This window comes from Phascolarctos cinereus, unplaced genomic scaffold, assembly GCF_003287225.1.
Source record: "Phascolarctos cinereus isolate Bilbo 61053 unplaced genomic scaffold, phaCin_HiC Scaffold_1;HRSCAF=81, whole genome shotgun sequence".
NCBI lineage: Eukaryota > Metazoa > Chordata > Mammalia > Diprotodontia > Phascolarctidae > Phascolarctos > Phascolarctos cinereus.
In genome coordinates this window covers 143,368,535-143,395,027 of record NW_027555514.1, presented here as the reverse complement: position 1 = coordinate 143,395,027, position 26,493 = coordinate 143,368,535, and the positions used below count along the sequence as shown (strand labels likewise).

At 35.7% G+C, this 26,493-nt stretch overlaps 1 protein-coding gene across 5 annotated transcripts in view; it reads right to left on the bottom strand.

Moving 5' to 3' along the window:
* Window positions 1-26,493, bottom strand: part of SRPK2 (SRSF protein kinase 2) — a 228,439-nt gene that overhangs the window by 46,504 nt on the left and 155,442 nt on the right. For all 5 annotated transcript variants that reach the window (XM_020984548.2, XM_078154492.1, XM_020984550.2 and 2 more), the window contains 8 exons: window positions 26,118-26,226; window positions 25,452-25,539; window positions 25,134-25,221; window positions 22,458-22,564; window positions 7,648-7,813; window positions 6,415-6,440; window positions 4,645-4,891; window positions 3,573-4,055 (listed from right to left, as the gene is read on the bottom strand). In XM_020984548.2, the coding sequence (XP_020840207.1) occupies window positions 3,573-4,055; window positions 4,645-4,891; window positions 6,415-6,440; window positions 7,648-7,813; window positions 22,458-22,564; window positions 25,134-25,221; window positions 25,452-25,539; window positions 26,118-26,226 (1,314 nt within the window). The remainder of the gene's footprint in view (window positions 1-3,572; window positions 4,056-4,644; window positions 4,892-6,414; window positions 6,441-7,647; window positions 7,814-22,457; window positions 22,565-25,133; window positions 25,222-25,451; window positions 25,540-26,117; window positions 26,227-26,493) is intronic.

Here is a 26,493-nt window from a genome sequence, read left to right as displayed (position 1 = left end):
AAAGCTGCCCTATAGAATAATCTATGCTATCTGATCTCCCTCCAGTAGCATAGTTGTATACTTTGCTTTGTGCTGTTAGTATAATCCTGAAAAGCTCTATAAAAATTGTTTTAAAGTTATGTCACAATCAAATAACCAGAAAGTTGTAACAAAGTGTTATGTAAAGAAGTTCTTTAAAGAAATCACAACGATCTTATTTGCCTTCAATTTATTTGCTTTAAATGCTTATTGACAAATGCAATAAAGCTGAATTTTTAGCAAGAAATCACACAGCTGGAAAGCTATCTAGTCTATTTCACATACTCAAAATAATCCTCTCTTCCACAAAGACAACAAATGGTTATCAAGTCTGGACAATTCTAGCAGGGAGGTCAAAACTGGTGACTATTGACACATACCTCTTCCTTGTGGCTGGCAGGCAGGCACCATAATTAATCTTGTCTCTGAACATTTCCTTTTTTTTTCTTTCTGGCACCCCCCGTACACTCTTTATAAGTCTGAGGGGTTTTTGTTCTTATTTTCTCCTTGGATTATAACTGCACTATTCCTTTCCTAAGATAGTGGTAAATCTTAGGACCTTCAAAGAATAGAACTCAACACCCAAGTGTTATTTTAATATTCTTTAGAGCTTCCTGTGACAGGAGCAAGGCCACACAGGAGAGGAATTACTATTACAAAATCTTAGAAATGTAAAGTCTCTCAAAGGCAATAAGCTAACAAGGATCGTAGCTTTAAAGTTGGAAGGTACTATAAAGTATCTCTAATCCTATAGATGTGGAAACTGAGGCCAAGAGAAGAGAAGTAACTTGACTAAGATTTACACAATCAGTGAAAAGAAGAGCTAGGATTCAAATCCAAGACCTGATTCCAAATCCAACAATCTATTTACTACTTCATACCACCTCTCCTAAAAGTTTACATGGGAACTTTGGTCTAAGAAATATGGGAAGCTCTCAAGAATGAAAAATGGAAAGCACAAGAAGAAATTATTCCAATGATAACAGAAAAGGGGAGCTGACTAAAAAGGCCAGTGTAGAAATACAAAAAAAAAATATATATATATATATATGTGTATATATATACATATAAATATTATACACATATTATATATAAATAATTCAACTGAACAAGTATTTATTAATCACCTACTACATGCAAGGCATTATGAAGATATTGAGAAAAACTTTCGTAAAAGACCCTCCATCCAGATCACATTTTACCGAGAGGGCAGGGATACCTGTTCACTAATATGTAACATATACACAAATAAGTAAAGGAAAGATAAGTTGAGAAGAGATACCACTAATAACTGGGGAAATTTAGAAAAGCTTTATGTAGGAGAAGGCTTCTGAAGGAAAGCTTTGAAGGAAACTAAGTATCCTGAGAGGCAAAAGTAATGATGGGGTATATTTCAGATCTGAGTAACAGGCTTTTCAAACATATAGAGGTAAAAAAATAAAATGCCACTACCAGGGGCGAGCAAGTAGGCCATTTGTGATATTTTCAAGGGTTTAAAGGTCCTATATGTATTAAACTATTCACAGCAGCATTTTTTGTTAATAGTGAAAAACTGGAAACAAACTGCCCATAAAGTGGAGAAGAGCCGAACAAATATAACCAAAAAAAAAAGTTAATATTTAGAATTCAGAGAAACTTGAGAAAATGTGAAGTGATGATACAGCACAATATTATAGCTAAAGTGCTGGACTTGGGGGTCAGGAAGACCTGTGTTCAAATCCCACCTCTGACAACCACTGGCTGTTCAATCCTAGGCAAGTCACTTAACCTCTCTGAGTTAAAAGTCTCCTCATCTACTAAATGAGAGGGTTGGATTAGACAGCTTCTACGGTCCTTTCAAGCTCTAAATCTATGATCCCATGACCCTTGATACAGAGTGAAATAAGCAGAACCAAGAGAACAATCTACACAATGACTATAATAATATAAGGGAAAACATACTCAATGACTTCACAACTCTGACTGATGAACTAAATAAATAATGACTCTTGAAGACTAACAGTGAAGCACACCTCTTGCATCTCAGCTAGAGTGGTGGACTAGAGAGATGGAGTGAGCTATACATTTTAAATGTCCAGTATATTGATTTGTTTTACATGAGTATATATATTTTGTTACAAGGGAGTCGTATTGGTGGAGTTGAGATTAGGGGAGAGAACATTGTTCAGTGGAAAGAGGTAGTCACATTTTTTAAAAAATGGAAAAGAGAATCAATAGAACATTTATAAGAAAACCAACATTCACCAGGAGTTTTTAGCAGGGTCAACAATATAATTGATATAGAAAATTAAAAAAAACTAATGTGGGGGCAGCTAGGTGGCACAGTGGATAGAGCATTGGCCCTGGAGTCAGGAGGACCTGAGTTCAAATCCAGTCCCAGACACATAACATGCACTAGCTACCAGCTGTGTGACTCTAGGCAAGTCACTTAACCCCAACTGCACTCACCAAGAAAAAAACACAAAAACCCTAATGTGACTGTAGACAATATTAAAAAAGGCATAATAACCAAAACAAGGAGGGTAAGAGTTTTACTCTACACTGTCCCTATTTAACTATATCTCCCTATCGTGCCCAGGCTAGATATGAAGCAATCACTCGTGGACCAGTCCTACTGCTGACTGGCATGGTGGCTTCGGCTGGCTGTTTCTAACCTGTGCTAGTTCACCCTTCCTTGAGGAGCTGGTGGTCCCCCACCCCACTGGACTCAATGTATTGCTGCTGGTCTTAGTGCAAACACCTGATTGGCTTAGCTCACTGCACCTAAGAACTCTCAAGTTCAAGTAATCCACCAGCCTCAGACTTTCTGGTAGCAGGAATTGCAGGTCTGTACAACAATGCTTTTCAAAAAGATGCAGACTATTACTGGAGATAATTTTCTCTCTGAATAGATACTATTAGTACTAGTAGATGCAGGATACAATATGAAATTATTAATTCTGGGAAAGCTGAAGAATATACATTCTTGGACATTGGGAATCTTTAAAATTCTTTTTATAGATGTTATCATACTGATTTGATACATAAAAAACAAGAACCTGTAATTCTTATTAGTTAAAAGGGGGAAAAAATAGGGACTAGATCTATGATTTCACTGATAACAGGGAATTCCCAGATAAAAAAACTCCCTTAACCAATGCAGACTGGCACCTTCTCTGCAGTTTATTTGATCTTCGAGGTTTACCTAGAATACTTAGAAGTTAAGTGTATTGGCCAGCATCACATGGTTAGCATATGGGGGAAAAAAAAGGCAGAACTGAACCTAGATCTACCAGGTTGGTTCACCTCTATAAGCATTAAAGGACTCACATAAAACACATTCTCAAGACTTCAAAAGGTCTGAAATGGATTTACAATCAGAGTAAGAGAAAGTCCAGGGGCTGTGACTCTAACATTTCATTTGTCCACAAAAGTTCATGGTGTGTGCTTCCCCAGATGAAAACTACTAATACATACACATGCCTTTCCTCCACAACTTATCCTTTTTAAAAGTTCTACTCTGGCTTTTTTGAGGCCAAAAAAATAAGCAGTTAGTTGAGGGGAGAAGCACTTACTTTTTGGCAAATCCCCAGTACTGGACGCTGAAACTGTTCTGCTCCTGTCATGAGATGGACTGTTTTCTTCTCGCTCAGTCAGAGCTGATCCATCCGAGATTGCAGAGCCACAGGCCACAGACTCTAAAGCCCCAGAGAACATTGAAGCTGCAAACTCTGAAAACTGTGACTCAGGAATTTTATGTCGTCCATTTGGCAAATCACCATTAAATTGTTCATAGGAGCTACTATATGTATAATCGCTTTCTGCATTTGGCTCATCAAGATTATATTCCTCTGGATTTGGGCACTCTTCCTCATCATCTTCTTCATCTTCTATTTGTTGTTCCAATAAGAATGGGCCATTTTCAATATGGCCATTTGTTTTGGGGGATTCTATCCATGTAGGGTCTGTGTTGGCAAGTTCCTGTTCAACATCATCATCATCTTTTTCTGTGTTTTCTTTTTCAGTGTCTTCTTTCTCCTCTTGATCTTCAGTTTCACCTTTAAGAGTTAATGTGTTAAGAATGAGTTAATTCATATTTCTTTCTGAAAAGACACCGAACTCTTCAACAAAAAAAAGGAACTGACTTCAATACTACATATATTTATATGAAATATCAGGCAACAAAGACCAATGAGGATTTTTAAAAAAAGAACCTCAGATAGGCATTTATGTTCTTGTTTTCCTTGCCCTTTTCATTCCAGCACACTTCATTCTTCAAAAAAGGTTAGTAAGAACACTTTTAAACAAAAAAATTATTAATAAAAAGTTATCACTGGGATAACAGGAAAACAAAGCTCCTTTGGAATTTTTTTGTCCTGAGCACTGACCACTAGAATCTGAGCCAACATATTTTGTAGTTGTATCACTATCTTGTTTCCCCAAACGCTCAAAAAGTAAAAAGGCACTTACAAAGTAATGTGGGAACAAGTACAATATCAAGTGAAAACTACTCAATTAATTTTGAATACATTACAGATAAAAGACTATAAAACATGAAAACCTGATAGATCACTGACCACAAACCACTTCCCCGTCATAAATTTTCATTTATTTTTAGTAAAGCAGGACACAACAGGTTTCACTAACCATCATCATTTGCAGGTTCTTCATCAGCTGCCTCCTTTAATCCTGCTGTTTTTAGTTTGACTTCTGGGTGGTATTCATCTTCCTGATCATTCGTAGGTATAGTTGAAGTGATGTTCTCTTCTATTTTTTTCCTTTCAGCTTCTCGCTCTAGTTCTTCTATTTCTTGAAGGCGTTTTTCCAAAAGCTCTGCCTGCCTTTTCTGCTTTTTTTTCAGTTTTTTCTTTTTGTTTTTAGATATTTTTCCTATCTACATTTTAAGAAAACACCACAGGTCAGTTTACCGTTCTTTTAAAGCAATTTATAGCAACACGATGGCTAGCAGCATAGCAAAAATAAAAGAAATTTTGTTTCTACATAAATCTTCCCTCTTACCTAAAATTTTGCACAGCCAGAAAAAGGACAGATGGTTGACTAAGATCATGTTTTATGCATGCCATTTGGAAATTTTTTTTTGTGCTGTTCTGACAGGAAAAGAACTGCATTGACTACGTCTTGTCCATCTAACCTACAATGTCTTCACTACACTCAAGAATTCCAGGACTTGAACAAATTTTTATTTGTTGCATCCTGTACACAAAATCTTAGCTAACTCCAACATTCTTGTTCTTTATAACTACTTCTGATAATGTATAGAACTGTATGCCAAAATAATTAATTTTGTTCAATACAAACTCTTTTTTACTGGTGTTTGGATACCTCACCCCGTATTGCTGCTAATAATAAAGAAGTAACAAACTTACAGAAATTAAAACTAGGACTCAATTCAATGGAAAAAAAGAGAAAAACAGCTAAAGCCACTTTTACTGGCTTAGTTTTTTTTGGGGGGGAAGATATTTTTGCTGTAAAAGTTGACCTCCAATTTCAACAAAGTGCTACAAACCTTTTCTATCATGAGTATGCTTCACTCAAGCCATAGTTATGTAGACAAACATTTTCAGTTATCTGCATTCAAAGGAATTTAATTAGTATGGTTCCTCTTGCATTTTGCCTTCTAATCTGCTCTGTGGTGCACTGCCGCATTCTGAACTTCCAATCTATTATGTTAATAGATTTAAGATCGTCTGAACAATTCCATCTGACCTATCAACTAAAAGTACTTTGTTATTAATTCTAAAGAATTCAGTCAGGTTCACATCTCGAAAGGTAGGCTTAATTCTAAGCCTTATATTTTCAGTAAAATTAAGGATACTTGGACTAGAGTAGGTAAGAAACAGATCAGTGCTTTCAAACAAGGTTCTTTGGCTTATGGAAAGTGTATAATAAGAACAGTAGCTATACAAAGTAGCAGTATGAGGCTTAACTGCTTCCAAAACAAACAAGTAAACAAAAATGGGACTTGGGAACCAAATCAAAAACATTTAGGGAAAATTTATGACTATTTCCATTATTAATCCCCAAACAAGGTAACAGCCCCGCTATTGAATTCTGGAGAAAATTAATTAGCCTTGGCACAAGAGCATGAAATCTATGGAAAGCACCCCAAATGAGAGAGAGGCAGGCTTGGGCAGCAAGAGCACTAAGAAACACAGGGTAAGGATAAGGATAGGGTACATTCTCAAAACAGGAATAATGTTTATTTAAATATATAAGCGATGTTAAATTACAATGAGAAACTAGGAAATAATGCTCCAAAAAAGTAAAGTCTTAAAAGTAAGGGGCAGAAGGAAAAAAGATCCAATGGTAACTACTTAAAAGGTCAATACTTGAAAAGATCAACAATAATCTCTTTTGATATAAAGGTTAATTTAAGAGCACTGTTCAAATACTTACAGGCTTTTGTTGTGGAGCAGTACTCACTAAAATGAAATGAAATAAAATAATTAATATTCAGAGAAGGCTGTATGTAAATTTTTACAAATGTAGTTTGCATAAAAAACAGTTCAGTAGCTCTTCAAGAACTAAGTTCTTAAATATAATAACAATCTCATTCATAGTGGTCTAAAGAAAGTGCAAATGATGATATATGAACAATAAAATCTCTTGTAATATTCAGTACAATGCTGTTCATAGTAGTTTACCTGACTTAATCAACCATTCCCAAAATGGCGACCAATGACATAATAAAAAAATTCATAAATGTCATATATTCACAAATGTATTTTTAGTCAGTGAAACCGTCGACATCTTGGATATACAACATGTTTTGAAATATACTATACATGTTTTTGTGTAACTGAAACAAATTAAATTGATTGCTCAATTGTTTCAGTCATGTCCAACTCTTCATGACCCCATCTGGAGTTTTCTTGACAAAGAGACTGGTGTGACTGATCATTTCCTTCTTCAGCTCATACTACAGATGAGGAAACTGAGGCAAATAGCGTTAAGTGACTTGCCCAAGGTCACACAGATAGTAAGTGTGTGAAGCCAGATTTGAACTCAGGAAGATGAGTCTTCCTGACCCCAGGCTTGGCACTCTATCCACTGTGCCACTTAGCTGCCCTGAAACATATGAAATACTTGGAGCCTAATTTATCAACAGATTCTTCTGTAGCCTACAAAAATTGAATAAAATTATAGCTTTATAAACTTATAAACTAAATGATACCCTATTAATATGAAGGAGCTAATATACACCCCAAACTGTCTCAGAGAATAACAATGCTAACAAGCTGTATGGAGCTAGTTTCATATGACCAAATGATGAAAATTGTCACTCAGCTAATCTTAAAATGATGCTAGATAATAGAATCCTAGATTTAGGGCTGGAAGAGACTTTAGAGGACAACTAATTCAAAGCCCTCATTTTACAGATAAAAGAAACTGAGGCACAGCAATTATATGACTTGCCCAGGGTCACATAGCTATTTAATATCTGAGACAGGATTTGAACCTATGTCTATCTGACTATAACCTCAGTGTTCTAGCCACTAAGCATACTGCCTCTCTGCAGCATAATAGTGTATAAAATCATACAAAATTGTTCTCTGTTACCTGTACACAATTGAAAGTCAGAAGTAATAATGACTTTATTTTAACTAGAGTTTGAATCAGGTCCATCACCTGCTGAGCCGGAAGGAGGAGGAGCACCTGCTTTCTGCCACTCTGTGGCCTCTGCCGCCATCCTACGTACATATGCATCATCTACACACATCAAAATGTTTTCTGGCTTGATGTCCGTATGGATAATCTTGCACTTGCTGTGTAGATAATCTAAACCCTGCAGAACCTGATAACAGTAAAAAAAAAATTAAGAGAAAAGAAAACAATTAGATGGCATGAAGGGCAGTTATTTTAAACAAAAAGACAATCATGGAAATGGAATTCACTTCCTATACACACAAAAAAATATACACACATTTCTCTTAGCACAATGTGTGGGACACAATAAATGCTTAATACTTTGTATTTTTTTTTCAACTTACTTTGTATTTCAAAACGCAAAAGATTTTTTGGCGTGTGTCAATGACTTAAAAGCAAACTCTGCCTATTTCTCTCTTCATGGAAAAATGGTATATTTACTGGTGAGAAATTTGTTCTTCCCATAAAAGACCTTGTGAATGAGTTTCAAAATAATAATTCTTTTCTTTTCTTTCCTTTTTTTTTTTGGCTAGGCAATGGGGTTAAGTGACTTGCCCAGGGTCACACAGCTAGTAAGTGTTATGTGTCTGAGGCCGCATTTGAACTCAGGTCCTTCTGAATTCAGGGCCGGTGCTCTATCCACTGTGCCACCTAGCTGCCCCAATAATTCTTTTCACAGCATGATAGAATTTATAAGTGTTAAAACTAATATCCAAATATTCTGATTAAAGATTAAATTAAATTAAAGATCTTGACCACAACTAACAAGGAAACAGAAACACAGTACAATGAGAAGAGCTGAAAGACACTGCTTGGTACACCATAAAGTCTGCTGGATCTGGAATCAGAGGCCTTGGGTTTAAATCCTGGCTCTGGTGCTTGGTGCCTGTGGGAGAGCCTGAGCAAGGCTTCATGCTTCCCTGCTGTAGTTTCCTCATCTAGAAGATGAGTGGAACAGTGAGGCAGAAAACATTTGTCACACATCACAGCCTCTCTAAAACCAGGTAAGTACTTTCTGAAGGCTGCTCTGTCCAAAAAAATCATAGCTACAGTCCATGTAATAATCATAAATTTAGCTAGGTTTGTTCTCAGACAAACTGTCCTTATCTAAAGCATAATTTCCTTTAGAGGTGTTTTCTGTCTCACCAAAGAAAGCAAGGATGATATAGAAAGATAATATTATAAGGGTATGCAAAATCTTAGATGACTGAGGCCGAGGAAAAGAAAGCCTAAAGGTAATTTGACTGAGATAATTAAAACTCTAAAAGACATTGAAACAGTCAATAAAAAGGAATTGGGGGGGGTAGCAGAAATAGTACTGCAGTAAAAATTCAAGCAGAATTCTAGTTTTGGCTCCATCATTAACTACCTGTTTGGGACTTGGGACAAGTTACAACTTCTCTCAAATGGCATTTCCTCAACTGTAAAATGATTGCTGTTGTTCGGTTACTGAGTCATATCTCACTATTCACAACCCTGTAGACCACAGCATGGAAATACTGTCCATGGGATTTTCATGTCAAAGATACTGGAATGGTTTGCCATTTTCTTTTCCAATGGATTAAAGAAAACAGATAAGTGAGTTGCCCAAGGTCACACAGCTATTAAGTTTCTGAGGCCAGATTTGAACCCAGGTCTTCCCTGACTCCAGGCCCGTACTCTATCCACTGAGACATTTAAAATGATGTGATTCTGTATTTTCTTTTCATTGTTCCTACTATTAAGATCACAAGGAAAAATCAGGAAAAAAAAACACTAAGCAGAAAGTGTTAGGCTTTTTAAAAAATGAAACAGTACATTTGGGTCTTTGATGAAATTCAATGAATGAATGAAATGGCTCTGATCTTTATAGCAATAACTACTGTGGTATAACTAAAAAGAAAAATGAAATAATGAAGTTTCACACTCTAAGACCTAAACGTTTGCCTCATGAAAACCTGACAGAGCGAGTTAGAAGCCCATCTTTAACAATTTGCTCATTTTTCTCCTTTCAGTTTCTCTCACATACCAAACATCCCGTCCCCCACCTCTCTGCTGAATGTTACACATCATCTCAGCAGCAGGAGGCAACATTATGATAAGATTTAAAAAGTATACACTATACCTAAAAGCAACAGTTCAATTGAATTTAACAGACATTGATTAAGTGCCTACTTATGTGCCAGACAATGAACTGTGCTCTGGGGGTACACAAATAACAAAACAATGGCAGCAATAGCTGTAAAAATAAAAATCATTATCTGGCTGCCATACAAGAAAACAGATTGATCCAATCATAAACGGGAGAAAATAGGGTGGTCTGACATTAATCATTTATTTATCCCATTTTTAGCCTTGTCATACAAGAATGCATAATACCTCCAAGTCAGAATACAGTTCAACACTACAGATGACTATCATTCAACTTTTTCTACCACCATCTCCCTTCCTTTAAAAATACTTTTGTTAGGACAACTTAGCTAAAATATATAGAAACAAGATGAAAGTAACACAGAAGGGAGACCTGAAAGCCCTTTACTATTCTTATTTTTTACAAAAGTCTTACTTAGCATTCTTGAAAAATCTGAAAAGGGACCAGAATGTAGTAAGCTTCCAAATTATTTTCTAGTCCTTTAAAGTTCCCTGACTCAGCTACCCCACTCACCAAAGCAGCTTTTCCAAACCATTTCATCCATCTTCAAAGCTCCCATATTTCTCCTTCTCCTCACCCTGTCAGCTGACAACCTTACCTCATACTATACTTTAAAAACTTAAGCCACTCCCAGAGAACTACCTTTTCATCCCTCCTCCTCATCATTATCACACATCACCCAGATATGCCTTCCATTACTATCTTTCCCTTCCCCCATCTCATATGAAAAAGTGTTCCTTTTCCTGGCCAAGGTCTTCTCCAACAGAGAAGAATGGCTGGCCCCTCTTCTCATCACTAGTCCCTCATTTATCTTCAATATCTCCCTGTATATTGTACGACATCTCTACTGCCTTCAAACAAGCCCACTGGCCTCAAAAAATTACTCACTTGATCCATCCCTCCCTCTCATCCCCCTACAATCAAGGCCTCTATTTCCTCCCTTCTCACTCTCTTCTTAACCCTCTAACACCTGGCTCAGGCCTTCACTGTTAAACTGAAACAGCTCTCTCCAAAGTTACTAATGATTGCTTAATCGCCAAATCTAAGGGACCCTTTTCAATTCTCATCTTTCCTGAACTCTCTCTAACTCTGTCAATTACCCTTTTCTTGATAAAGCTCTCTTCTCTAGGTTTTAATGACTCAATTTTCTCCTGGTTCTCCTCCTACCTATCCAACAGCTCCTTTTCACTTTCCTTTCCTGTTTCTTCATCCAGATCACACCTATTAATTCCGGGCATCCCAAGCCTTTTCTTCTCCCTCTATACTATTTCACTTACTGATCTCATGAATTCAATTATCATCTCTATGCGAATGATGATGCTCAATGCCACAATTAGAGATTTACCATTATCAAGAGTAAATTATGGGAGCGGCTAGGTGGCACAGTGAATACAGTTCTGGCATTGGAGACAGGTGGATCTGAGTTCAAATCTGGCCTCAGACACTTGACATTTAATAGCTGTGTGACCCTGGGCGAGTCATTTAACCCTGACTGCCTCACAAAAAAGGAAATTATGGGCAGGTAACAAAACTTCAAAATTGGATTCAAAATACAGGAAATATTCTTGTCATTACAAAAGGGAGCAGAAAATTAGAAATAAACATTATAGGGAATCTTTAACTGGATTACTGATCAATTAAAAGTATTGGGAAAATGAGATCTGCATGGTGTAAGAGATGATTTTGGATTCATATGTACTTCATGTTATACACTAAACGTACTAATGATCTAAATACAAAAAAAATCTTAATCTACAAGATAATGGAATATGTCTCAATTATACATTTTAAAACAATCAAATGAAAAAATTATTGAGGACAAAGCTGATGGGCTTCATTATACAAAGAAAGGTTTTTGACAAAACAGGCATTATCTGTAAAATTAAAAGAAAAAGATTCAGAAAACACTTGCAAAAATATATTAAAGTCTAACATTCAGTATCTATAAGAAATTAATACATACCAAAGACAGTAATATATACTCTCTAATAGAGCAATAGTCAAAGGACACATTTTTAATCTGAAAATACAAACAAGGGGCAGCTAGGTGGCAGAGTGGATAGAGCACCACTCCTGGGATCAGGAGCACCTGAGTTCAAATGTGACCTCAGATACTTGATACTAGCTGTGTGACCCTGGGCAAGTCACTTGACCCCAACTGCCTAGCCAAAAACAAAAACCAAAAAAACCACGATTACTAACTACAGTATGTAAAGAGGCTCAAATTCCCTAATAATCAGAGTATTACAAATCAAGACAACTATAACATATCCACTTATAAGCAATAAATTTACAAAAAGCATTTTAAAAATGGAGATGACAATAAATTTTAGTGCTGCCAAGAGCACAGGGAAACAGGCACATCCTAGCACTTTGTTAATGTGATTAGGTGAAAACTTTTTGGATTCACAAAACTGATCACATTTTTGCCTTAAAAGAAATATGGAGAGGGGGAAAATTATCTTTTTGTACAAAAATATTCAAAGTTGTTTTACTTGTAGTAGAAAAGAGATACAGAGAAACAAAGAAAAATGATCTTTGTGTCCAAAGGATAGAGAATGGCTAAGTAACTTTTGGTAAGTGAATATAATAAAAAAAGACCACAAAATAATTATGAAGAACAGAAAGAAAAACACAGAAATACTAACACGAAAAGATGAAAATGAGATTAGCAAAATCAGAACAAAAACATTTATTATAATGAGATTATTTAAAAGAAAATATTGGTTATCAAAAGTAACAGAACTTCAGACAGACTTAAAAGTTTGTTAAAATATTCATTATATTATTTCAAAGGATTTATATATAAACATGTTTATATATATACATATATAAATATATGTTTTATACATTTGTATGAGGTCTCCCCCAATAAATTGCAAGCTCCATGAGGACAAAGACAGTATTTTGCCTCTTTTTGTATTCCTACCACTTAGCATAATGCCTGGCACAGAACAAATACTTAATAGATGTTTACTGATTGAATGACTTATGCTGTATCCTCTCTGGGTTTTCAAGTTAACACTCTCTCTTGGTTCATCTACCTGTCTGGCCACATTTCATTCTCCATTGCTAGATCATCAATCAACCAGCATTTACGAAGGACTTCCCACGCACAAGACACTGTGCTAGATTGCAGGGTTTGCATCAGATATTTAGGGCTGAGTCATATAGGGCTGAGTCCTAAGCCCTCTTTTTTTCTTTTTCTACAGTCTCTCTCAGGGATTTCATCAGCTCTTGTGTGTTCAGTTAGCATCTACAAACAGATGATTCCCATAGCTACATGATTTCTCTAAATAACCTTCATCTCCCCGTGAGCTCCCCTTCTGCATCACCACTTAGATATCCCCCAAACATCTCAAATTTAACATTTACATCTTCACAACCTTGCCTCAACAAATCTTTCTAGACTGATTTCACATTATTCCTCATCTCACACTTTACATTCTAGCTCAAATGGTCCATATTCTCTTCCATGTACACTAAATTCCATCTCCCATTTCCAAGACTTTATGCAAGCTATACTCCATGCCTAGAATGATCTTGCTCACCTTAATTTCTTGGAATCCCTAGTTTCTGGCAAGCTCAGCTCAATTACCACCTCCTCTACAAAGCTGTTCCTTTTCCTGAGTTATTAATACTCTTCGTCCTCCTCCCTACCACCAGATTACTTTATGGTGAATTTGTATTTACTTTTGTATATGTTGTTTTTGCTTTAGTAGAATGTAAACTAATTAATAGCTGGAACTGTTTCATTTTTCCCTTTGAATTGGCACTTGCTTGTAGGACAGCATCTGGCATAAAGTATCTAGCACTTAAAAAAAAATGCTTGTTAAAATGAGATCAAAGTAATTTGGTGACCAAATGTAGTTGTAAGGGTGGAGAGAAGAATTTGAAGATTAATTCAACAAATATTAACAATTATTATGTGGGAAATATTCTGTTAGGTGCTGGGGATACAAGCATAAAAATTAAAAAGCCCCCATCCTCAATGAACATATATTTTACCAGATATATTAACCTCCCCTCAGCTAAGAAAGGGTGTATTAAGTGGACAATGACAACAAATCAGCAACTATCCTAACCCTATTCTGTGAATCATTAAATGCTAGGTGACTCACTGAACAGAGCATTGGCCCTAGAGTCAGGAAGACAGTCAAATTCACATCCAGGCTCAGATAGTTTCTAGTTGTGTGACCCTGTAAGGTCCCTGTAAGAGTATTTAAGTCATTTAACCTGTGTCTGCCTTCATTTCCTCATCTATCAAATGAAGATAATAATAGTACTTACCTTTCAGGATACTTGTAAAGGTAGAATGAGATAATATTTGTAAAGCACTTTGCAAAGCTTAAAGTATTAAGTAAGTGTCGGCTATTAAATATAATTCTCCAATCAAGTAGCTTTCTCATTAAATAAATATAACAATCATATCTGCTAAATCAAAAGGAATGCACACTCTGGCATATCACTAACTTTTATATATGCATAATTCACCAAAAAATATATTAAGTGTAAAGCTCAGTATGTAATATTTCAAAAGTACAAAATATAACTATTTTGGTCTATTTTTTTCTTATGTAAACATAAGAAGAGATATAAAATCATCTTGGAGAATTGTTATAGCCTTCAATACGGGCTAAATTCAGATAACATCAGATAAAACAAGAGGTTTTGTTTGAAATTATTCTGAACCAATAAAAACCCTGCAGGAAATATTGTGTGGAGATATGATGAAATTACTATGTGGAGGGAGAGTCAAGAATATATGGCAACTGATAAACTATGAGAGATATGGAAAGGGAAAGCATCAAGATGACAAGACGACTGAGAATTTGAGGGTAAGAGCATAATTCATACAGGCCTCCCCAGCCTAAGTGATTCTTATACATATCCTCCCATTGATCATCTACAATGGAAACCCAATATACGAGGAGTCTACCTCTAGAATTCTTGACATATTTGGATACTACTGCAGTAGACATGTTGTCAATCAATCAGCTTAGGTATTATGTGCTTACTATGTGTCCAACACTAAGCAGAGGGAATACAAAGACAAAACAATCCCTGCCCTCAAAGAACTTATAGTCAGTCTATTAGGGAGAAATAAAAGGTACACCCTTCAGTAAATACAAAATACTTACAAAGTAAAAACAAGGTGACTGGATTGGAGAGAGTTAGGAGGCACTAGCTGCTGAGGTAGGGGAGACTGCAGTGATCCAGGAAAGGCCTCATTTAGGAAGTGGCATTCAAGATAGGCTTTTTATTTTTTGCTTCTTTTTTTAATATAAATTTATTTATTTTTACTTTTCAACAATCCCTTTCACAAGTTTTTGAGTCCCAAATTTTCACCCCATCTCCCCCCTCCCCCCACCCCAAGATGTTATGCATTCTGAATATCCCTTCCCCTACTCTGTCCTCTCTTCTATCTCTCTCCCCTTCTCTTATCCCCTTCCCTTTCTATTTTCCCGCAGGGCAGGATAGACTTCTGTACCCCATTTCCTATATTTATTTCCCAGTAGCATGTGAAAACATTTTTTTTAAACATATGTTTTTAAAACTTTAGGTTTCAAATTTTCTCTCTTCCTCCCAACCCCACCCACCCTCATTGAAAAGGCAAGCAACTCAATACATGTGCAGTTATGCAAAACACTTCCTTAGTAGACATGTTATAAAAAACTAACTCTATTTCCCTTAATCCTATCCTGCCCTCCCATTTATTCTATTCTTTCTTTTGACCCTATCTCTCCTCAGAAGTATTTACTTCTGATTAACCCCTTTCCCAATCTGCCCTCCTCTCTATCATCCCCCTGCTCTCTTGTCCCCTTTCCCCCCTATTTTCCTGTAGGGTAAGACAGATTTCCATACCCAATTGAATGTGTATGTTATTCCCTCCTTAAGCCAAATCCTATGAGAATAAGATTCACTCATTCCCTCTCACTTCCCCTGTTTCCCCTTCCACTGTGAGACTTTTCTGTTTTTTTTTGTGAGATAATTTACCCCATTCTACCTCTCCCTTTCTTCTTCTCCGAGTATAATCCTCTCTCATCCCTTAATTTTATTCCCCAGATATGACCCCTTAATCTTCAACTCACCCTGTGCCCTCTATATCTATCTACATATACATACATATAATTTTTTCCTCCAACTACCCTGATACTGACAAAGGTCTCATGAGTTATAAATATCATCTTTCCATGCAGGAATGTAAACAGTTCAATCTTAATAAGTCTCTTATGATTTCTCTTTCCTGTTTACCTCTTCATGTTCCACTTGAGTCCTGTATTTGAAAGTCAAATTTTCTATTCAGCTCTGGTCTTTTCATCAAGAATGCTTGAAAGTCCTCTATTTCACTGAATGACCATTTTTTCCCTGAAGGATTATACTCAGTTTTGCTGGGTAGGTGATTCTTGGTTGTAATCCTATCTCCTTTGCCCTCCAGAATATTATATTCCATGCCCTGCGGTCCTTTAATGTAGAAGCTGCTAAATCTTGTGTTATCCTGATTGTGTTCCCACAGTACTTGAACTGTTTCCTTCTGGCAGCTTGTAATATTTTCTCCTTGACCTGGGAACTCTGGAATTTGGCTACAATATTCCTAGGAGTTTTCCTTTGGGGATCTCTTTCAGGAGGAGATCTGTGGATTCTTTCAATTTCTATTTTGCCCTCTGGTTCTAATATATCAGGGCAGTTTTCCTTGATAATTTCTTGAAAGATGATGTCTAGGCTCTTCTTTTGATCATGGCTTTCAGATAGTCCAATAATTTTTAAATTCTCTCTCCTGGATCTATTTTCCAGGTCAGTTGTTTTTCCAATGAGATATTTCACATTGTTTTCTAATTTTTCATTCTTTTGGATTTGTTCTACTGTGTCGTGATTTCTCATAAAGTCACTATCTTCCAATTGCTCTATTCTAATTTTTAAGGAAGTATTTTCTTCAGTAAGCTTTTGGACTTCCTTTTCCATCTGGCCAATTTTGCTTTTTAGGGCATTTTTCTCCTCATTGGCTTTTTGGACCTCTTTTGCCATTTGGGTTAGGCTATTTTTTAAGGTGTTATTTTCTTCAGTATTTTTTTGGGTCTCCTTTAGCATCACTCTCAGTTTTTCCTCTACTTCTCTAACTTGCTTCTCAAAATCGTTTTTGAGCTCTTCCATGGCCTGGGACCAATTCATATTTTTCTTGGAGGCTTTGGATGTAGGGGCTTTGACTTTGTTGTCTTCTTCTGGTTGTATATTTTGGTCTTCTTTTTCACCAAAGTAAGATAATATAGTCTGACTCTTTTTGCGCTGCTTGCTCATGATCCCAGCCAATTACTTGAGTTTTAAACTCTTTGTTAAGGTACGAATCTGCTTCCAATGTGGAGAATGTACTGTCCCAAGCTTCGGGGGTTTGTACAGCTGTTTTCAGAGATACTTGTAGGGACCTGTAAATTTTCAGTTCTTCCAAGGTGGTATGATAAGGGGCAAGGTGTTTACTCCTTTCCTGGCCTGTGACTACAAGTACTTTTTCTGTCCTGTAACTGTGAGGAGGGGTTCCTCTCCACAATCACTACAAGCTCCACCAAGCCAGCTCCTCCTCACCCCAGCACCACCCCAGAACTGTGAGATCCAAACACGGGCAAAGCAAGAGATTCCTGCCTCAGCACTGGCAAAGAGATCCCTGCAATCCCTCTCTGATCAGCCACTGGATTCCCCCTCAGTCTGTGGGCCGGAAGCTCGGGAAGCAGCTGCCCCCCCACAGGGCCATGCTCTTGGGGAATGGAGCTGAAACCCCGCCTTCCTTTCTCAGGCACCGAGAGAAACAGACTTTTCCCACTGACCTTCTAATTTGTCTTTGGCATTGGTGGATTGAGGAGTCTGGAAACCTCCACAGCTGCCCGAGATTCAGTCCTCTGAGGCCTGCTCCAGGTTTGCTGCAGCCTGCACGCCCACGCTGCAGCCTGTGCACCCACACCACGCTGCGCTGTGCTCCCGGCACGATACACCTTTCTGATCAATCATCCAGGTTGTCTTGGGCTGGAAATTTGTTTCACTCTGTCTTTCTGTGGGTTCTGCTGCTTCAGAATTTGTTTAGAGCCATTTTTTATGAGTATTTGAAGGGGTTAGGGGGACAGCTCAAGCAAGTCACTGCTTTCACTCCGCCACCTCGGCTCCGCCCCCCAAGATAGACTTTTTAAAAGATGCTACTAGGGACACTAAGAAGCAAAGGTGAGGAGGCAGTACATTCCAGAAATGGAGGATAAACAAAAGAATGGAGAAAGGAGATGGAATGTTGTGTTTGAGAAGCAACAAGTAGGCCAGTATGGTTAGACCACAGTACATGATGGGGGGTAATGTGAAATATTCTTGGAAAAAGAAGGTGAAACCAGATTGTGAAGGGTTTTAAATGTCAAATGTAATCTGTTATTTGATCTTAGAAACCAAAGGGAGCTGCTGGAGATTTCTGAGCACGAGAATGATATGATGAAGCCTGTGCTTTAGCTCTGCAAAAGATGGATAAGAGAATGGAGAGACTTGAGGAAAGGAATTAGGAATCTTTTATAGTTTAGGCAGATAGGTAAGTCTTCATATAGAAGAGTTGTCCTAGTTGTGGAAAAGTGCCATCTTTTCATCAGAGAATGGAATAAAGCTGGAGAAAATTGGTGGAGGGGAGGAATTATGTCACAGGTTTAGGGTAGAAGAGGGAACTCACTGGCCTAATTTAGCTCATGTGAATCTATATGATACACCTAGTCTACATGGTTGCAAACCTAAAGAGACTTTTAGCAACATGAATAAAAGATACTAAACTCATTGAAAAAGAAATGAGAATGGCTGCATAACACTACCATAAAGAAGAGATAATATCTAGAAAGAATAAATTTCAAAGCATAAGAAATTTTTGAGTTATGATGCTAGAGAGAGGGTCAGGAATGGTAATGAGGAGGAAAGAATATGCCTACTCCTTCTCCTGGACCATTGCATAGGTATACATGAAAGAAATTGTATCCATTAGCTGAAAGGATAGTCACAGATGTTAGGCTCTTGGGGAACCAGGTCTTTGTGAGTAGCAGAAGATTACAGGAAAATGAGAGGAAGAGCTCTATGATGAATAAAAGTACACTAATAACAGAATTTTTAAAATAGTAGTAGGAGACATCTAGGCATCTAGGGATTCTATATCACTGGAATTCAGAAAGTATCAGGTAAAAGTTGGCTAGCCAAAGAGTACTGATAGAGTAACTTTTGACTGTGTTCCCATTCTCAAGAATCCTGAACGTCTATTAGTTACTTCTTGCTCATGCTGTATGACCTGCGCACTTTTTTTCTTGCCACATCTTATTTTTTCAGTTTTTCAAATTTTTGTTTTCAGTTCCAAATTCTCTCCATCCCCAACTCATTGAGAAGGCAAGAAATATGATGACCCATTATGTACAGATATCTTTTTTTATGACATCACTGCTTCTGGTGAGCAATTCTTTGCTGGTCATATGTTGCAGACTACTCATGTCACTTAGCCAAGACATCTCCATTACCTTTTGGATGACACCAACTACAATTATTTAAAGATGTTGGTATTTCATGACTCTCAGTCATGCATATTCACCAGAAGAATATTTGATGTTAAAAAGAAAGGCTTTTGTTTTAAGAGTAGTTTGGGGAGTTTTTAAAGCCCTGAAAACTTCCTAAAGGCAATCCAGCTCACTTTCTTCCTCTTATTAAATTACAGGCTGAGTTCATTGTTCCTCCAAATTACCTCACATACATGTACATGTGTGTATATGTATATATGCATGTCAAAACATCCCCATATATTATTACACACACACACACACACAGACACACACTCTAAAGCTCTCACTCTTAAAGTTGTGCAATCTGTACAACCATAAATAAAATTATTTTAGAGTCAGAAGTATGCTGCTGGTTTTTAAAAAAGTTTTATCATATTAATACCACTGAAGTTCTATTGGAATACCTCATTACAGCAAGATGGTGACACCGGATTCTAGAATGTTATGCCACATGAGCATGTATTCTTGCAGATTCTACCAAGCTTAGAAAGTCTTTAAAGTACCAGGAAATAGACCATGTATCTCTTGTTTGAAAGCCAGCCTAGTTTAGTTTGGAACATAGGAACATCATCAAAATACTAGCTATCAGGTGATTATTTTTTTTTCTAATACAACAATTCAGAAAAACAGAAAAATGGTTTTATGTTTTATATTGGTGGTGAGTTTATTTACTATGATGATGAAGTCACAGATCCTTGCAGTAATGAAGTAACTGTCAATTCATTACCATTTAACTAAATCAAACTCTTAGAATTTTATATTAGTTAACTACATAAATTTCCACATAGTACATTGGGTATATATGTGTTGATTTTAAGATGTGGTCATTCTTTAACTTGTAACAAATTCAATGAACAAGAATTTTATACCTTCCTAACTTGAATGTCAGTTATCAGTTCATTTTCATGGGCAATCAAGACAAGAGGCAAACTTATATAGGGAAAACGCCTATCAGAAACAAACATTTTTATTTTGTTGCTTCCCCCCAAAAAATGCTTATGGTTCTCAGTGTATCTAAATCTGCTAAAGGCACAGATGGAAAGGGATTTGGGGAAGCTAAATTATCAGTTTTTATGCAAAACCATGCCATATAATTCTTAAGGGGAAAAAATCTAGACCATGAGTCTTTCCTTCTACAGAAATCAAGACATGACAGAAAAAAAAATACATACTGGAATTAACAAAGTTAGACTTTAAGATTTACCAAACCAGCTAGACTCAGAAGCCATTCAGCTTTACATTATCTAACAGAAGTATTAAGGTCATGGAGATATGGTCTTCCTTGACAATATGCAATAATATGTTGCTTTACCAGTGAGAGGTGATACATGTACAGTAATTTATCAGTTAGTGAAATGTTCTCTATCTTGACAAGAATATTTCATTAACTGATCAATTACTGCTGTATTCTAAATGCAGGTCAAAGTCTTAAAATGAGATCTCTCTGAAAATTAACAGTGATAACAGGCCTCTCTCGGGTTGTATACAAGGAAGAGCTAGTAAAATACGTATCCTAAACTGACAGATATTGTATTAGGCTTTTTATTAAATATTATATTAAATATTGTATTTAGGCTTTTTTGAAAGAATCATCTGTTAAATAAGTCTATACTTTATGTGATAGTACAAAAAATGGTGGCTGAAGTTAGGCAAAATAGACATAGTTTGAGATTATACACATTTGCATATATAAGTACATATATTATCATATATTAAGAGGCACTAACGTTTACTGCAGATAGGAGAACATAATTTGAACCAAAAGTTGATAAGTTAACAACAGCAAGAGAGAAATTATTCTAGTGAATGAGTGCCAATTGTTCTTCAGAATTTGAGTCCTTAATTTAGTCCTCAATTCATTTAGATATATATGTCTTTTAGGTTTATGTAATATTGGCTCTTGTTCAGCCAAATCTAATATGCCCTATATAAACTAATAGGTATAGATCAAATAAAAATTATCTTTAGATAGCATATATTAACAAAAATTTGAATCTAAAACTTTTCTGAAAAATTATCTTCCTCATTCTTTTCATATAATTTACCCCTCAAAAATAGATTATCTGCTAGTCTGTATTTTTATCTAGTAGATACTGCATATACTATACTGTATTACCTGTGCTAAATCATGAGTTGACCATATTTGCATTTTTCTTTAGTTTTACAACATGTAGTTAGTAGTTAAAAATTCAATTTAATCTTTCTTTTTTTTTCTAAAGTTCATACCCCATACAGCTTAGACTTAGAGTTATTAATCACATAAATTTCTAAATCTGAGAATTCCCTTCCAAATTAGTATTTTAACAGGTCAGCTGATAAAATAAATGTTAAGTTTTCAGATGTAATTAAATCATTTCTTAAGCCAACTTTGTTTCCCTTCAAATGTACTTAGAACCACTTACATGAAACTTATCAGTCTTCTCAGTGGTATTTTACCAAAGAATAAAATGGGATGGTGAAAAAATTATCCAGTGAGTTAACATCACACTTTTATTATTTAAGACAGTTTAAATATGCATAAAAAATCTATGCTAACAGACATGTAACAGTTTCAGTACATGGAAATAGAAATAACACTATCCTATTAAGAACCCATCTAATATTTAATAAGAGATCACAAACGGTAGTAAAGTCCTACCTAGATGAAAGTGACTCTGGGATCCAAAGGTTATTCTAGCAGAATGTAAGCTCTGGGAGGCTTTATCAAGCTAAAGAGGCTTTGGGTACTGGTTCAGTTACAAACTATATGTCTATCATCTTAGAATGAGCCCCATTTAATTCACAGAAGCTTAGAACCAAAGGATAGGCCATTAAATTATTCTTTGGCTGAAGCAACTTCTCAAATTATCTATAAAGCTGTGATACAGTTCCAATATGCATGTAAGAAAGTTCCCATATGAAAACATAGCTCCTTGTTGTACTAAAGTAAGAGACGACAATGTATCTGACTGTATGTGTGTATGCATGTATGCTTATTCGTATAATGTGCATATACATATATACACATATGTATATGTGTATATGTGTACATATAAACAAGAATTAAAAACCAACTAACCTCAAATCGGTTACAATTAAAATATACATAACTGAGTACAGGAAAATATTACCTGCTGAATTATACTTTTTACACAATGGATGGGAAGACCTTGGTAGTTTGATTTGATTATCCACTTTAGGAGGTGATGGCCAAGTACTTCAAAGACCATACAAACATCTAGCATACAGTTAAGGAAAATGTGTAAGGATCAGGATGGTAGATACACAAATACAGACAAAGAAAAAATAAAAGGTTATAAGAACTGCAAGCAAAAGCAGCACTTTGAAAAACATTGTATACCCTAGGAATATGGAATATTACAATATCTTGCCCCCTTCTTTTCCTTTTCTGTCAATTTTGTTAATGAGAGGAGGTGAAACACGGTAAAAAATACAGATTCCTGAAAGAAGAGGGCCATTGAAACATTTTTCACCTACAGGTAACTAAATATGGCAGCTGACTGGGTTAGCTATTAATCTGTTGATTTACTAGTTTGGTTTGTTGTTGTTGTTTAAGTTGCATGGTCAATTATTTTGACTTCTTTTTCTCCACTGTTTCATCTAAGAACTATTTTAGCAGCATCCCACAAACTTTGGTATGTCGTTTCATTGCAGTAATTTTAAAATATAATTATATTTATATATTATACATATAAGTGGTATATAATGTATAATTATATATAAACATACAATATACATTTATATATAAAAATAATTTTTTCTAAGATTTATTCTTTGAATCATTCATTATTTCGGACAATATTAGTTATTCCCCATATTCTCCATATTTATTTTGCTCCAATAAACACTACTTTTGGTCTATGTCTTGTGTTCATATTTCCTCTATAAATTAAAATTTTTATTGCGTTATCTGCAAAGGATGCTCTTAAAAATCTGCTTTCTTGCATTTATTTACAAATTCTGTATACTCTAGCACATGATCAATTTTTATAAAAGGTACAGTGCTATGAAGAAAAATAGCTATATTCCTTAATGTTCAGGATTTTTTAAAAAAAAGTTTTACTGCATTTAGTATTGCTAACATTCTGTTCAAATTTTATTTCTCTTCTTCATGTTTCTATTATATCTGTCTAAATATGAAAGATATACGGTGAAGATACCAACAATTCACGTCTTCTTATCTAGGTCATCTTCTATTTTATTTATTTATATTTTTCTTTTAGTACTTAGGTGCTGTGTTATTCAGTGCATTTTATTTAATATTTATATTGATCTATAGTGCCTTAAACCTAATATAGCTTCCAAGTTTGTCTCTCCTGACTATATTTATTTTTACCATTGGCTTGTCTAAGAACATGACTGCCATTCTTGATTTCTGTATTCAACTGAGGCAAAATTAGTTCTTTTACAACCCTTCCATTTTTAACTTTTATTAATCTTTATTTTTAATGTGTTTCTTAGGTTCAGCAAATTGATGGACTTTGCTTTCTAAACTACTGCTCTACTCTGAACAGTTTCCTCAACTGTAAAATTGGGAGAATAATAGCACCCATTTCCCAGGGTTGCTGTGAGGATCAAATCAGAAACTTTTTCAATTTTTTTAAAAAATTAATTTATTTTGAATTATCAATAATCACTTCCATAAACTTTTTTTTTGGGGGAGGAAGCTAGGCAATGGGGTTAAGTGACTTGCCCAGGGTCACACAGCTAGTAAGTGTTATATGTCTGAGTCCACATTTGAACTCAGGTCTTCCTGAATCCAGGGCCAGTGCTCTATCCACTGTGCCACCTAGCCACCCCTTCCATAAGCTTTTGAGTTTTAAATTTTTCTGCCCCTCCCTCCCCAAGATGGCACACAATCCAAATCAGATAATTTTTGTAAAGTACTTAGCACAGTGCTAAAGAGCTTAACATTGTCCACTGTACAATGTACGTTGTGGGAGCTTAACAAATGCTTGTTCCTCAACCCTTCTGTTTCATGAGCAAGTTCAGGCCATTAATGTTCTAGGTCATGATTATTATATTTGTTTTTTCCTTCCATCACAGAATTACAGATTACAAGTTCCTGGAAGGTAGATGTTGCTTTATTTTTGCCTTTGTATTTCCAGCACCAAGCACAGTGGCTGGCACAGCTGACACTTATTAAATATCTACGGATTAAATGATCAAAGATATAGTTAGAAGGAACCACAAGTTTCTGGTTCAACACCACCTTTTTTTTTTTTTTAAACAGACGAAGAAACTGAGAGGCAAGTAATTTCCCATAGTTACACAATAAGAAGCACAACTTTTATCAAGAGTGACCAGGGAAATTCAGAATCTTTTTGTAATCAGCCGTCCTTGGCTACATTTGATTTGCTTCATGCAATCTTGCCTTCCTCTCCCACCAAACCCATTCTCAAATGCCCTATTACCCCTCCAGCTCAGATACCATTCATCTTTCCAATTCTCACCTACCACTCCGCCTATTTTATTCCACTTCTACTAACAATACTATTTTACATTCCTTTGCTTTGCCCAGATAAAGGTGTGGGTTGTTCTCCTTTCTGCCCATCTCTTACCTCTGAATGACTCTGACTACCCAAATACCAACCACTAATGCCAATACTGCAATAGGTCAAAAGAATGGGAGGCTGTAGATTACCTACTAAATCTGTCCTGGGATTGACATATTTTACTTTTAATGACAGAATAGTAAAACTGCTTCATAGTTATATATAAAAGAGTACAACAATCTCACTTTTCTCCATCGATGGATGGAGGGACAGAGATCTTAGAAAGGATACGTATGCCATTCATGCCTGAAATTTTGAAGTCATCAATTAACTGTACAACCATGTCTTTGTTTGGGTCACTTGGATCGCTTTCACGAACCTAAAGAAAAAAAGTATGAAAACTCTCTTGAGTTTTCTAATTTTCCAAGCAAAAATACGTTTTAAAGTTATGATATTTTAATTAAAAACTGATACCACAAGCTTATGAAAAACAAATTCCAGGTTAATTTTAGTATTGCTACTAAAAATATGTTAAAGTGCAATAAAAAATCAAGTTTTGATGCCATTAATTTTCCTCTATCACTGAGATAAACTTCCGACAATACTTACACATTTGAGCAATTTTATCTCATCCAAGGCTGTCTCTGTATAATGCTGGGCACTTTTTACAACCTTCATTGCCACAAAGCGTTTTCCCCTTGAAAAGAAAAAAATATATATATTCCGTTTTCAGGAAAAGAAATTATAATATCAGTATTAAAAATTACTTAAGAACTCAAAATTTCCTCCCAAAGAGATCTATAATTTTTTTTTCATATTTAGAAAAGGTTTCCTTAACATTTTCTCCCTCACTACAGATCTTCTAGCAAAACCTGCCTACTTGCTGAAGGATAATATGGAGAGAATTCCCGTTCAAGTATAGATTAGACTTCTGAGATACTACCCTTCCTACTCTGATGTTCTGTGAAATCTGTGAATCACAAGAGAATTTAACCTTCACGTATTGAACACTATCTTGTAAACTTCAACTAACAAGTTTGTATACTCCAAGATAAAAATTTTGATTCTTTTAAAAAAGGAGGATATGGAATTCCAAAGTGATTTTAATTCTTGAAAAGGTTTCTAGTCAAAGACTAAAAACAGTGAGGTAACAATATAAAGCAATTTATGTAACAAAACATAAAGATTTACCCTTCAGCAATCTCCACTTAGCAAGACAGACTAATGTATTTAAATTAGGAATCTAAACACATAAAGAAAAAATATAAATCTTACTGCATATCCCAGCATAGCCAGACTGTAGAGAAGTGTCCCCATCCTAGCTTTCTAATAACATGGTAGCGGCCATTGAAAAGGTCTCCAATTTTCACTGGATGGTAGCCACCTTTTACGGAAGAAAATATTTTTTCTATTAAGTCAGGAAACAAAAACAAAAGTTTCTTACTTCTACTACCTTCAGCATCTAATATACTGCAGTAAAATATAACATGAAAATTGTTAAACAATTTAGTAATTTTTCAAGAAAATTTAAGTTTGTTTTTTTTACCACAAAAGCCTATTCTTGGCTAAACAAAGTTCTTTACCTACCTTCTGCTTTCTCATCATCTCATTCTATCTAGTTGATGCAAAGATGCACCCATTTATGAACATG